At 43.6% G+C, this 14,208-nt stretch overlaps 1 protein-coding gene across 1 annotated transcript; it reads left to right on the plus strand.

Annotated features, from left to right (window-relative positions):
• The first annotated feature begins 9,035 nt into the window (after positions 1 to 9,035).
• On the plus strand, positions 9,036 to 10,207 carry LOC142936231 (cyclin-dependent kinase 5 activator 1-like). The gene is made up of 2 exons (XM_076080050.1): positions 9,036 to 9,551; positions 9,716 to 10,207. Exons 1-2 carry the CDS (start codon positions 9,036 to 9,038, stop codon positions 10,205 to 10,207), a joined length of 1,008 nt encoding a protein of 335 aa, XP_075936165.1.
• The last annotated feature ends 4,001 nt before the right edge of the window (positions 10,208 to 14,208 follow it).

Here is a 14,208-nt window from a genome sequence, read left to right on the forward strand (position 1 = left end):
CTGCTACGCCCTCTGGCGTGAGAATACTGCAACGAACAGCACGTTGAACGTAAAGATCTTTGTGCGTGCTCGTAGCGCTATTATGCCACGCGCAAGTATAAACAAAGCTTAAGGAGTCTCAAAGCCTGAAGAAAGAAACTTCTCTGAAGTCTGGTGGTAGGGCAGCTGATGCTTCTGCATCTCTTGCCAGATGGCAGCAGGGTAAACAGGCTGTGGCTGGTTTGGGTATTGTCTTTTGATCACTTTTGGGCCCTTCGCAGGCACCTCTTGTCACCAATATCACTGATGCTCGGTAGATGGCTACCAATGAGCCCTCCTGTCCTGGGCCATGCACATCCCATGTCAGTTTGTAATGTTTCCAGTCAGGATGCTTTCTATTGCTCCTCTGTAAAAGTCAACAAGAACGTGGCACAGGAATTATGCCTTCTTAAGTTTCCTTAAGAAATACAGCCGTTTATGATTTTTTTTCTTCTTACCTAGATGGAGATGTATGATGATCATGGCAGGTTGTTTGTGATGCTGACTCCCAGGAACTTCAGCTCCATCTATGTAGACAGTGGTGTTGGGATCTGACTCTGGTCTCATGGCTGGCTAAGACCCTCACATGTGTTTTTCAAACAAAGAAGCATCCATGGTCCTTCCTTTCTACAAAGGCCTGATCTGGGGTCTGATAGAGCCAAGCTCCAAGAAGGATGACCACACCTCCCAGCTCCAGCTGAAACTTGATGCCCCACTGGTTTTGTTACCTGGTTTATAAGCCAGCGCGAAGCTCAAATCTTCCTCTTCCGTCTGGCTCGCCCTGGTGAAAGGAGGTTCACAAGGAAGCGCTTGCCTCATCAAATCCTATCAGGTCACACGTTACATTCGCTGGTCGAACAACAGACTGTGTTTTTATATTTTTGTTTTTGGATCTTGTAGTGCGAGAACCGATAACTTCTACGACCCGTTCTCCCACCTTTAGTGTACACAGTGCCGGCAAAAGGACGACTAATTCCCTTTTTCTCTCAGCCGAAGATTGCCGGCAACGGACGAGCCATTCCTGTTTTTCTCTCCGCCGAAGTTCTCCCTCCTCTCTGCAGCGAGTGAGGTTGAGTCCGCGCCATGCTTGAAGCAGCGCCACCGAGTGTTTCCCACCACTGGAAACCAATCCGATCGAAAAAAAGAATCTTCTCACAGTAAGAGTATCTTGGTATCTGGGCTTATTATTAGTTTATTTAATTATTATTCCTTTATCTTGTTTTGTTAAGTTACTGTAGCGTTTAGAACGTGTTATTGCAAGCATCGCGGACCGCGGAGTCCCGTTATATTGTGTATTTCCTGCTGTAACTGTGTTTGCATTAGATCCGTCACTGCTAGTGGATGTGTAGTTTGTGATTTTATTACTTTAAAAACTAAAACCACGGTGGCCGACCCTGTCTCGCCGACTGAGTTTCGGGGTGAGAGGGAAGCAATACTCTTATTTCACCGCAGTGATAAAGATCTGTTTTGTTTTGGGGATTCTTTTATTTTGTTTCGGTTTTATTCTCTCTTCTTTAAACCGGCTCTGTGAGTGAGATTTAGAACCGTAACTATCACCGTATAAGCGTGACTGGTCGGTTCAGAACCCAACCGCAGAGTTTTGCGTGACAGATCAGCTGTTCTCACATCTTACTGCGGCACCGAGCACCACGCTCAGAGCTCGGTTTTCTTTCTCTCACTCTCTCTCTCTCCCTACTAACCCGCACACACACATGGTTAGATTCACTGATTTTTGTTGACCATCTCAGACTCGTGGTTAGTAATCTATTGTCCCAACCCACATTGTGCGCCATTTTGTCGTAGTTTTCTAGACTCCGCCATCTTGGCTTGTAGGTCCACACACCCCGTTTGAGATTACCCCCACCAATGTCTGAGTGGTTCCCTCCTCTTCCACACACACACACACACACACACACACACACACAAACACACACACACACACATGTATACATGTACATATATATATACATATCCTCACCCCACGTTTGTTCATGTGACTTTAGGTATTAGACATACAATTGTATGATAGTGTTTGTTGGTTTTGATATTATCTGATTTGATCATTTATTATTAGGATTTAATAAACTCTGTTATATTTTAAAGAGCAGTCTTCTGTGATTACTTGTGCATATGTGTGTAATAATAACTGGATGTAGTGGCCTGTGCTCGAACTTAAACCTTCACTTTCACTCCGAATGTGTAGTAGTATTCAGACTGTTGACATTGTGAGTGAACACTAATTATGAGACTTAGTTTATAGTTTGGTTATTGGTCCCTGTCCGCAGGGTGGTGCCCCGTTCTTATTAGTAACTACTAATTAACTTATTGATGTTAATAACTCCATTGATGTTGATAGTTTGGTTTCATATTTGCTGATAACCAAACACGCTCCTTTACGTTCCCAACAGTGGTGTGTGTCTTCGCCTTTCTGTTCATGTTGGGGGTTGCAGTTGTGGGTGTACAGTGTGATATTCGAATTTGCTCCTTAGTTTTTACTTTTTGTTCCAATAAATCATTTACATTATTTGGCATTTTGTGTATGTTACTGACATTCACTTAATATGTGTAGCAATATTATTATCAGACATTTATTTTCCGTTTGTATTACCCTTTCCTTGTGATGATGATGAGTTTGGATCTCTCTGTAGGATTGTTGTTTTAGCTCAAACAGAAAAGTGAGCGACGTGATTATTACACTTGGTTGAAATAAGAGGTTGGAACTCCCCCTGAGTACAGGCGGTGTCAAAGCGAAGCGATGATCTGAGCATTGGTGACTCAACACGCAATTAAAACCCGTGCAACAATACTCGCACACTGGGAGCCTAAAAAGTGTTTGACCCTGTCTTGGGGAACAGTTCTGGAATTTAGAGCGGATTCGATCAGCGTCACTTGTATAAAACAACACAATCTTACAGTCCAAAGTCTGTTCAAATTTTGGGATATCTTTAAAGGTCACCGCCAGCTGATCAGTCTTATTCTGAATCTTTTTGGCAGCTTCCCCTTCAGTGAAATTGGGAAAATGCAGCAGATGAGCACAACGGATGGGGAAACACAGTTAATTATCAGTGTTTGGTAAAGCACTGGAAAGCACTTCTTCTTATTAATGATTCTACTGTTTGAAATTGTTTCCAACATTCTTTTACCGCCATCTCGATCACCTATGGATCACCTGCACACCCAATACTATAGTACTAATTATCATCACAGACATGTTGGACTGTACATCTTGGTCCAGGAGAGCCTGAAAACCAGGCTGATCCATGTCAGCCTTTCCTTTTAAGAGAACTGAGTCGTTACTACAGAGAGCCTCGCCTCTCAATTCCAGCTGTATCACATCTTGGCAGCCGCCATGTCAGAAGGCCATTTCTGACATGTCATGTTCACGTCCCACCACACCCTTGTAAAATAACCCATAATCGAGAACGCTTTCAGGAGGAATAAGAGCTAAACTCAAAAATTATTTTCTTTTTTCGATGTTGTTAGATCCACTTCAGGTCCAGTCCCTCTCTCCAGCCTCTGATTACCTCACTCCTTGCACCTGAGTCTCCCCCCCCCCCCCCAATACCCACCTGCATCCCATTGCCTCATTAGTCCCTCTGTGTGTTCATACCGGTTCAGTTGCACTCACTCTCTGCCAGCTTTCCAGCATTCGTTTCTGTATTCTTGCCTGCATGTTCCTGACCTTTTAACTGTCTTTGGGATTCCCTTTGCGTTTGTTGCATTTGCTACGTGGACTGTTTATCTGGTTTGACCCCTTTCTTACCTTTGATTCTGAACTTTGAAGCAAACCACTTCTACCTGAACTTGAGCTTTGTTTGTTGTTGTGCTTTTGGGTTGAAGTCTGCCTCCAATTGTCACAAATGCTTACTGGCATTCATTGAATATGATTATGTTGCAATATTAATATTATTAGACTTTTATTTTCTGTTTGTCCTTTTCTAAACTAAACAACCTGCTTCTGCATGTTCCACCCTAACCTCTTCACCTCTCATGCTCACACAGCACTTTAAAGAGTAAAGTTTTGTCATTTCTTTATTTAAAAACTCTGAAGACTCAAAGCAGCCAAAGTGGAAAATCTGGAGGTTTAACGAGGTTATTGGAATTACACTTCATTCTGTTAGGATCATTTTATGAGTACTGGGAATGACCAACTCATAGTTGACCATAGAGAATACACAGTAAAATACTGTTTAAAGGTATATAGACTGTTTGGATATCTTGGGAGGAGAACTGACTGTAAAAAAAATGTTGAGTTCCTGCCACCTAGTGTCACATTTGGCTTTTGCAGCCATGGACAAGTCAGCCAGATCCCTCAAAGAACCTAACAGACTCAGAAGAGCATCGTCAAAAGCTCAGCTCTTAGTGAAACACCCGCCACCACGACTCACCAACCCTCCCTTCCTTATGTGAATCTGGTCAGAGCCTCTGTTCTAACCGACTAACCCTTTAATTGTGCCGAAACAAAATATTTGCTGTACTGAAAATATCCAGCTTGAGCACCCTATCAAATGCTTTTTCTCTATAAATTCTTAACAAAGGCAAATCTCATTTTTTTTGTTTCGACAATGATCAATTATATTTGACGTCCATCTTTTATCAGCTTAGTACCTGTTAGAAACAAACCCACACTGGTCCTTATTTATATTATAAATATATATTATATCATATATTTTAAACTCTGCTATTATTTTTTTTATCTGTGCTGAAAAAAGATATTGATTAACACAGAGTTAAATCCCTGCTTTCTTTAGGAATGACTGATTACGTATAAGTTCCATGTTGGTGCTCAGGCTCCCAAATCTAATGCAAAATGACAGACTTTATGTTGTCCTGAACTCTTAGTAAAATGTATTATTATATCCATCATCTATCATATTGCATCTATTAATGTGGTTTCTTTTAGGTACGTTCTGATGAGAAGAGACTTGTTTTGGTTTTAGATGCATTTCTGTTTTTGTTGTGTCCCTTGTTCCCGACTATCGTTGTTTATATATTCTCATGAAATTATACAAGTAAAACCTGGAGGTACTTATGGACCTCTATGAGAGAAGATGCATACCTGACTTCATGAATTGTTTTAGTGGAAGAACCCTTTATTGTTTAGTGTTTTACCTGCTCACCTGATGGCTCATCGTAAAGTGACCTATTAAGTCTGCTGTTATGTTACAAACAGATTTTAGGTCTGGTTGCTCTGCAGCTATTTTTCAGCAGGAAAGTGGAACAGCTCATTGGAAGGATGAAGGGAAATAACAAGTTATACTGTGGCGCTGGCCTTTTTAACATGGCAGCTAGAAGCAGTGACAACTAACCTGCTACAGGTACTAGATAGAGTACGGCAAATTATTCAACTCACACTGGACATTGTATGTAATGAGTACTAAAGTACTCAGTAGTAAAACAATCGTACATTACTTGTGTACTTTTACTTGCGCACATATCAACTTTTTAAACACATGTATCATTGTGATTTAATTTATGTTTCTTCCAATCCTCACAGGTTCAAGAACGGCCGTCAGTTTCCCTACAGTTTAGATCTGGGACGTCCCATCAAGCAGAAGCTGTGGGATGTTGACAGGATCAGTCACTGAAGACGGGCTGGTGCACGTGGACGTCTCATTCAGGGGTGGAGTCTATCCTCCCCTTTATGATGTGGATACTTCTGGTGAACCTTCCGGTGAAATAAGATCAACTCTCCAAATAATACTGTAGTTTAAGTTAAATTAAATTGAAGCAGATTAAGTTAAGTTAAGTATCGTTTTTTAAGTTTAAGTAGCTCTAAGTTTTAGTATTTCTTACACCCTCTGTTGCTCTGCTGCAGATCCATCCTCTGCTTCGAGCCTACAGCCATCTGCTGCCTCCACCCTCTTCCAGCAGCTTTTACCTCCCAACTGCTGCCTCATGCTCCACCTGCAGATTCTGGAAGGCGTCTCCACCTAAAGCCTCCTGAAGTGTCCTGCTCCATCCTTTCAGCAATAGCCTCTCACAGCCACCTTAAGATTTAAGATATAACGCCTTCATAGTGCAGTAGCAGTCTACTGCAAAACCCTCCACCTGCAGGCAGCTGCAGACAAATGCCCCAAATACAACCTCCACCAGCAACATTCCACCGGCTCCACCACCTGCAGCCTCTTCCAGCTACCTGCACCGCTGCCCCCCAAACCCTGTTGCCTTGTGAAGACCTAAGTGGAACAGCAGGGACCAGAGTTACACTTTATGAATATCACCTTTCCGATAACGTGCAAAAACATAGCTGTGTAATAAAAGCATTACTGGGCTGATAAATCGAAGCTGCCTTCCTGTTTGCATTCTGTTTCCCACATCTTCCATACTCTGACTAACTGGTATGCTGAACTTCATAATATCCCGGAAACAGGTGGAAACAGAATCAGTAGAATCAGGGTCATTAAAATAAAACGAATGTCTTGCAATATTATTATTAGACGTATTTTCTGTTTGCATTTCGCCTTTCTATATTCAATTAAAAGAGCTTCATCAAATCAAACAGGATTCACAGTTTTTGTTTTGTTGCAGTGCACGCGCGCCCGCTTCTCCCCGCTCATTTAGCACCCACGGTGTCACTGGGGCTCGCGGCCCACTCAAAGTGATTCATAAAAATGCGCCGCGTGTTCATCTCCGGCAGCCAGACCGGCCTTCTCCCTACCACGGCAGCTTCAGCACCGCGGACAGCGAACCCACTCCGATAGGCTGGAGGCCGTCGGCGGCCAATGGCTTCTGCTGCGTTGCTGTGACAGCGACGAAGACCAGCAGCCTCAGCAGCAGCATCCGGGCAGCAGCCAATGAGAAGGCACCGTTTCTCTCAACCCCCGAATAACTGCAGATGCCCGCATCAAAGCAACGGGTCTCTCTCTCTCTCTCTCTCTCTCTCTCTCGCTCTCTCTCTCCCTGGCAGGTTTATATAGCTGAGGGTATAAGCTGCTGTCTATTTTTGGAATACATAGTGGCCATTTTCTTCTTCTTCTTCTCTGCTCGCTCTCTTGGTGTTGCGCGCCTTTATGTCGATGAGGAGCGATATGCGCTGTTTTTATTTACGCCTGATGGAGGTTTGTCCAAGCTGCGAGCATCCTAGCGGGACATTAATAGCCGTGACGGTCGGCCTATAGATTTTTCCGTTTCTCGATGGAAGACATCTTCCTGCTGGCTGCGAGCGAAGGCGTCAAGTGCGTTTCGCATTCGCTCCGCATCTGTATTCCCATCGACGAGCCGAAGGGCTTTCTATAAAAGCAGCCCACCGGGGAGACAAACCTGTCCGGTCCAGTAACGTCGGGGCTTTTTTTTTATAATAATCAGGGACCGAACCGTTTTCACGCCCCGGACAACTTGTGTTGGCGGTGTGGGAACCGAGCAGAACGGATGGAAAGCATTTTTTCCACGTTTTGACCGCATTTGCCCGGCAGCAAGGGGGGGGAGGGTCAAGGTGTGATACATGGATCTCACAAGACGAGTCGAGTAATTCGAAGGTAGGAATATCAAGGATTGTTTTGCTGCACATAGCAACACCATTTTTTCCCCCAGCTTTGCAAATGATAAAACATAAAACAACCACACGAGAAGCCACAACATAGACTCCATTATTCCTATTCAGATCATTCATGTTGCTCAGAAATGGATCATACAGACATTAAAGGCCACAGCATCATGTTTCTTGTGTTGAGGTTGTGGGTGTGTGAGAGCACAGGCCTATAAGCTGATGTTGATGAAGCTGCCTTGTGTTGTTGGGCTGTTTTCAAGGCTTCCATTTTGAAGCTAAGATGGATGCTTGCGCACATTTCTTTCTCATGCCTCTGTGGCCTTATCTTGGTTCTTATATAATACTGACGGACACTGAAGCGGCTGCAGGCCCCAGCGATGTAAGGTATACGAGCCCCAGTGCACACTATTATGATGGGGGCCCTATAGTTACTTACTGCCACATAGAGACTTGACATTGGACAACATCAACACACATAATACCCAGCAATCATCATTGCATACCTGTAGAAAAACAGATAATTTATTTGAATATACTTTTTATAGTTTATGTAGAGCATAAGTATATAATTCAATTAATTAATTCATTAATCCCCCCCAAAATAAGGAGAACCATGACAGAGATGGGTTTGCCTTTTCAAGGGAATATCACACTGTATTGTGGGTACTTACTCCCTTGTCAGGCCCGTATACGCTGACGTGACCAGTGATGTATATAGAGAAATATCAGCAACTATATTTAATCACAGACTCTAAGGCTCAATTGGAAATTAAAGTCAAGGTTGCACAGCCAAGGCATGATTCTCTTTGACAGACTCCTTTATGTGACTGCTGGACATTTATCACACTGGTGCTGTGATCTGTGCTTACTATGAAGGAATGCCATCAAATTATGCCATAGAATTGATTGTACATTTTGTCAGTCAAGTTGAGAGATCATAAAACATAATAAAGCAATGTTCTATTAATTCATGTTTAATCATAGGTAAATGGTATTATTTTGTAAAATTACATTACCTGAAAGGTTTCTCTGACTCCCTTTCTAAAAGAACTGTGGTTTAAAAACTTAACTCAAAGTCCACGTGTTAGCTTTTTGCGAGCTTTAAACCTATTTCGTGATCTTTTCTTCTGAGGAAGACCGTGAGACGCATTCGAAAGCTCTGGAAAAAGCTCCCGTAATGAGTGTAGCTATCTCCATGACAATTGATTGAACTCCTGAAAAAGACAATGGGATGCACTTAACATTTCAGGAAAGGCTAGTAAGTGGAACTTGAGTGTTTTCTTTCTTTAACTTAACTTTAATCATCTTGGTCATTAATGAACTGTTTGTTGTTTTTACTAGACGTAATGTAACTAATGGAGAATATTTCCACACCTTTTTGTTTTTGGGTCCCAGGTTTGACTTCCTCCAGAAGTGAGACACTTTGGTCCTCTCAAAGCTCTTTGTCTGGACCAGTCAAGGAGCTTTCCCCCCACTGCTTCCCACTCCACCCTTTCTCCGTCCCACTGCTAACCCTTGTGCAGACATCATGGGTACGGTGCTGTCTCTGTCTCCCAGCTACCGTAAGGCAGGGCTGTTTGAGGACGGCCCTGCCACGGTAGGCCACTATACGGCAGTCCAGAACAGCAAGAACGCCAAGGATGCCGCCGCAGCAGCTGGAAAATCCCTCAAACGCCCCTCCATCATCAGTGTGTTGCCATGGAAACGCATTGTGGCTGTATCGGCGAAGAGGAAGGGCTCCAAGAAGTTGCAGGCAGACGGCGGGGACGGCGGAAAAGGGAGCTCTCCGGATGGCCATGCCTTGGCCACAACCAACTCAGCCTCCAACAGCCTGAAGCTGAAGAAGTCTCAGTCCTGCGCTAACCTTTCATCTTACTCCTCTAGCCAAGACCCCTCGGCCACTACCACCACTACCTCCTCCCACCTGCCAATCTCCAAGACCTTGGCTAACGTAGCTACTGTTGCTGCCAAAAAGAATGCCCTCACAGGTTCCGGGGTCCAGCCGTCGACTGCAACCGGCACACCAAAACGTGTCATTGTCCAGGTAATCCTGCGGTTTCTTATTTGGTCTTATTTCGTAAACAAAAGTTGTTGCTAAATGATTATTTAGAAAGCATTCTATCATCTTTAGCTAGTTATTGCTGCCTCATTTCACCAATCCTTTCCGCATTCCTCTTTCTTACCTTTCCTTCTTTCTTTGCAACCCAGGCTTCCACCAGCGAACTGATGCGCAGCCTGGGTGAGTTCCTGTGCCGTCGGTGTTACAGACTGAAGCGTCTATCCCCAACAGATCCGGTGCTGTGGCTGCGCAGCGTCGACCGCTCCCTCCTTCTGCAGGGCTGGCAGGATCAGGGCTTCATCACTCCGGCCAATGTGGTCTTCCTCTACATGCTGTGCCGCGATGTGGTCTCATCCGAGCTGGCTTCAGAGCGTGAGCTGCAGGCCTCACTTCTCACCTGCCTCTACCTGTCCTACTCCTACATGGGCAACGAGATCTCCTACCCGCTGAAGCCCTTCCTGGTCGAGGCGGAGAAGGAAGCCTTCTGGGACCGCTGCCTTGAGATCATCAACCGCATGAGCGGCAAGATGCTCCAGATCAACACCGACCCACACTTCTTTACCCAGGTGTTTGCCGACCTGAAGAACGAGAGCAAGAAAGAGGAGGAGAAGACCAAACTCCTCATAGGCCTTGACCGATAAGAGGGAACAGGAGGGGAAATGGAAGGATGGATGGATAGAAAAATGTATGGAGTTAGTAGGTTGAGGACTGGTAGACTAATGTAATGCAGCGTAGCGACACATTGGAGCAGTACTGTTGTCTGGCGTCTCTACTAGTTTATCATTCACCAAATTCCCTGTTTTGTAACCCAGAACAAAGAGCTTCTGGGATTCAACACAGCATTTGATTAATTTGAGTTTGGTAAGGATCCAAACAGAGGCAAACATGAGGCAGCAAATGGCCTACGGGGCCCTGTTACCACAACAAGGCAAATTAAATCAGGGTTGCTGTGCGGTGTAGCCACACCATCATCAACCACATTATTGTTCATGATTGGATCTGATTAGATTCTCAAGGCTGTCAGGCTACTTGTTGATATCCAAACACCTGGTACAATTGGCTCAGGCCGTGACAACAACAAGCTTTAAGGCAGAGATATCATTTGACAGACGTTTCATCAAAGGCCTGGCCAGCAGGGTTGGTAATGCGACATTACCAGGCTGTGAGAAAGAGATATCTGTAATTTTCATCTCTTGCCTTAGGCTCAGAGACATGGATCGGTCTGACCTGTACCTTGTTTCAGTGAGATGACAAATGCAATCTGATACTCCCATTGAAGTATTTTTCTGTCTTTTGATAACAATGAATGGGTTTAGAAACGCCAGACAACACCGCTTTACTAATTAAGGGTGAATATTTTAAATACACAGATACAGTGTATTGATACGGTGATATTCTGTGATAGCATCCAGGCATTTCCGCTATAGAGAGATGTCACGGAGATGAAAACCAAGAACCACCTTGCATGAGGTCACTTCATATGTCCTTGCACATGACCACCTGCTTATTGCCAACTCCACTTTACCTTATTCCTATTGTCCTGCCCAAGCTTATTGCACTCACCAACACTGGCTGCCAGCTCCACTGTTGAACCTTAAAGAGCATCCAATGATACCACAACATGGATGAGCTAGAATCAAACACAACACAACTAGTCTGCAAACCTGTCGGACTGTGAAATTTAAGTCACTGTTCGGCGTAATTGTACTGTAGTGGATCAATTCATCCACATCTTACGTAAAGCACTGCGCCTTCAAGGGAACATTTGGGTTCATCCAGTCAAATCTGCTATGAATTGGGAGATCAGTTATATATTTTTAAGAGTATGAAAATGCTAACACACTGGGCACAGATTATTAATCGTTAAACAAGCCCTTCCGTAAGATGTTTACAATTACAAAAACATGGGAAAATGCAATACTGACCCCTCCATGGCATATTTAACACAGAGAATTATTTCGTTCATTCCTGTTCGTCCCCTGCACTTTCTCCTGTAGTCCACATTGGTGCTGTCCTGAGGTGACCAGAGGGAAATGTTTTACAGAAAGAAAGAAAGAAAGACAGACAGACAGACAGACAGACAGAAAGAACAAATAAAGATAGAACCCCGCGCTCATCTTGTATGCTTCATACTGTATGAATGATTGGTGCTGCTGGGTCGTGGAGGTCGTGGAGGACGTATTCATAAAGTAGATCGTGTGATCTGTCTCAACCAATGGCCACACACATCAGAATCAAAGAAGATGTGACTATATTCCATGTGTGTGTGGGCAGACGCCACAAGTGTAGATGTGACTTTTTATTTCCAAAACAACGCTTTGATGTTGCTGCGGCCACTCAGCTCGAGGGACCTCCTCTGCTGTTTGAAGTGTCGCCCTCCCCCTCCTCTCTCCTCTGTCCTCTCTCCTCCGCTCATTACTCTTCAAACAAACTAAAACAACACCGATTATCTCTTTCTTTCCACCTGCTCCAGTCCGGTCTGAACTGGTCCTGTCCAGTCTGGTGTGGTCCAGTCCAGTCCAATCCAGGTGTCCCATATTTAGAGACTCTCTGGTCTGTTGACCAGATCGCTTAGTTATTCACAGAGTTGTTTGACATGCATGAGTGCTTCTATAGGTTTCCTAGCATGCTGCTTTGTGTTGGGCACACCGCACCTGATGTTACAGAAGAGACTGAGCGGTCGCCTCGCTGAACTGCTGAAAGCTAGACTCAGTGATGTGACGTCCAGGCAACTCGGCACAAGAAAATGTGTGAAAGGCTGGTTGTGTCCTATGCAGGACTTCTTCTGTTCTTGGTTCCATGGTGCATAGGGGTCTTAAAGACACCCTCCCAGATTCAATGGTTCTCCCTTTCAGAAACCAGTAATAGCCTTCAAAACTCCCACACCCATGCAAGTGTCAGTCAGTTTGAGTGGATATTTAAGAGTTGCAGTTCAATAAAGTTGGAGGCTTCACAGGAGACAATGTTTTAAAAGAATGATCAAAACTGAAGCCCCAGGTGCCAAGATATCCTGACTTTTAATCACTATTATAGGTAAAGCTCCAACAATGGTGGATCCTACATTTCCCATAATACAAACCCCACACCTCCAGTTTGTAACAATGACTTTCAGATAACATGTTTTAAGTCTCAAGCCCAAGCAGAGATGACCCTGGTGACATCATCAGGATTTATTTTTTCAAACTTTGGAAAGCTCAAGACAGTATACAACTGTACTTCATGTAAAAAAAGAACGAAAATCAACCGAGTACCTCAAGAGATTACCCGCCTTGATGACGTCACGTCACTGAGTCTAACTGAAAGCCAATAAAACTGTCTTCAAGTTTAAAAAAGCTCTGCCTTCTCAAACAGGGCAGAGATGTTGTGCCATATCATTCTAAAGACTAATTATTTCATACAACAAAACCTAAAAAACACACAAAGAAACATGAGCCAACTCCAAGTGTCCAACTGGTGAACTAGAAAAGACTATCGCGGAATCATGAATAAGCTTTTTTTTTCACAATGTTTTCAGATGTTGGACGAGAAAAAAAAGGAACGTTTTTTCGATGGAAAGGACGCAGAATTGAAATGGAAATCTTGTGATTTTAACACACGGTGAAGTTTTATGTGTCATTTTGTAAAAATTTAAGCCTAAATTGTTAGTACATTTATAATTTATGGTAAAGAGATTTGGCCTGCTCTCTGATAAGATCAACACTGAAATAATGGGGGAATTTTAAAAGGTTGTCAACAGAACAAAATGTGGTGTCTGTTTCCAGACAGGGTGTGTCCACGATGCAGGTGATGTTTTAAACTCCAGCTGCACTTTGTGTGCAGATGAAAACCGTCTGGGCTGGAGTAGGTACCATGCTGTCAAAGATAATGTAGCCTTGATGTAGAGTCAGACCTCATGAGACAAATATGCACAGGAAGAATGAATCCATGGCAAAAAGCTTATTTACATGTCCTTCCTCCGAGCTGTTTCTGATGGGTTGAACAGTACACAAGTAGCATTCCTATGATGACTGTTGAATAATCATTTTATTTCTTAATTTGTTGTATTTAAAGATTCCAAACTGCAGGTTGTTGGTTGAGCGGAGATATATCACATCAAGAGATTTGGTAAACTGACAGAAGTCACAGTGACGAACATCAACTTGTGTTTTTCTGCAAGACAACGGTTTGACTATCGCCCAGATTTAATAGAGGAGTGATGAATATTGAAATCAAGAACTGTCACCTGGATTCTTTGTGGTAAAACTTAAGGCTCGATTGACCGTTCACTAAGCCCTGCCACCGCTGGTTACTGTAGCTAGATGTATTTGTCAGCTGTCAATGTTTGACGACGACTGTCGCTGGCAGACTTCATCAGCTGCAGCTAGCTAACTAAGCTAACGTTAGCGCAACGAGTTGGTTAGCAATTACATCTGAGGCTCACTTTCTTATTGTTTCCTGCTGACTCATTTTAAAATGATGTAAAAGGGCTGTTAAATCTACACTTGATGGCCACTTATATGATAAAGAGTTAGTCCTGATGAAGAAACACTTTTTATTGTCATATACACATACACAAAATTTGACCTCTGCATTTGACCCATCCCTGTATATAGGGAGCAGTGGGCTGCCAATGACAGGCACCCGGGGGTTCAGTGTCTCGCTC

Source organism: Anarhichas minor, unplaced genomic scaffold (genome assembly GCF_050575085.1).
Source record: "Anarhichas minor isolate MPS153535 unplaced genomic scaffold, ASM5057508v1 ptg000007l, whole genome shotgun sequence".
Classification (NCBI taxonomy): Eukaryota; Metazoa; Chordata; class Actinopteri; order Perciformes; family Anarhichadidae; genus Anarhichas; species Anarhichas minor.

What these genes read in the sequence shown, in the direction of transcription:
- LOC142936231 (XM_076080050.1), top strand. Translation starts at nt 9,036, where the DNA reads ATGGGTACGGTGCTGTCTCTGTCTCCCAGCTACCGTAAGGCAGGGCTG. An exon ending in CAAAACGTGTCATTGTCCAG is followed by an intron (nt 9,552 to 9,715) that starts GTAATCCTGCGG and finishes TTTGCAACCCAG; the next exon opens with GCTTCCACCAGCGAACTGAT.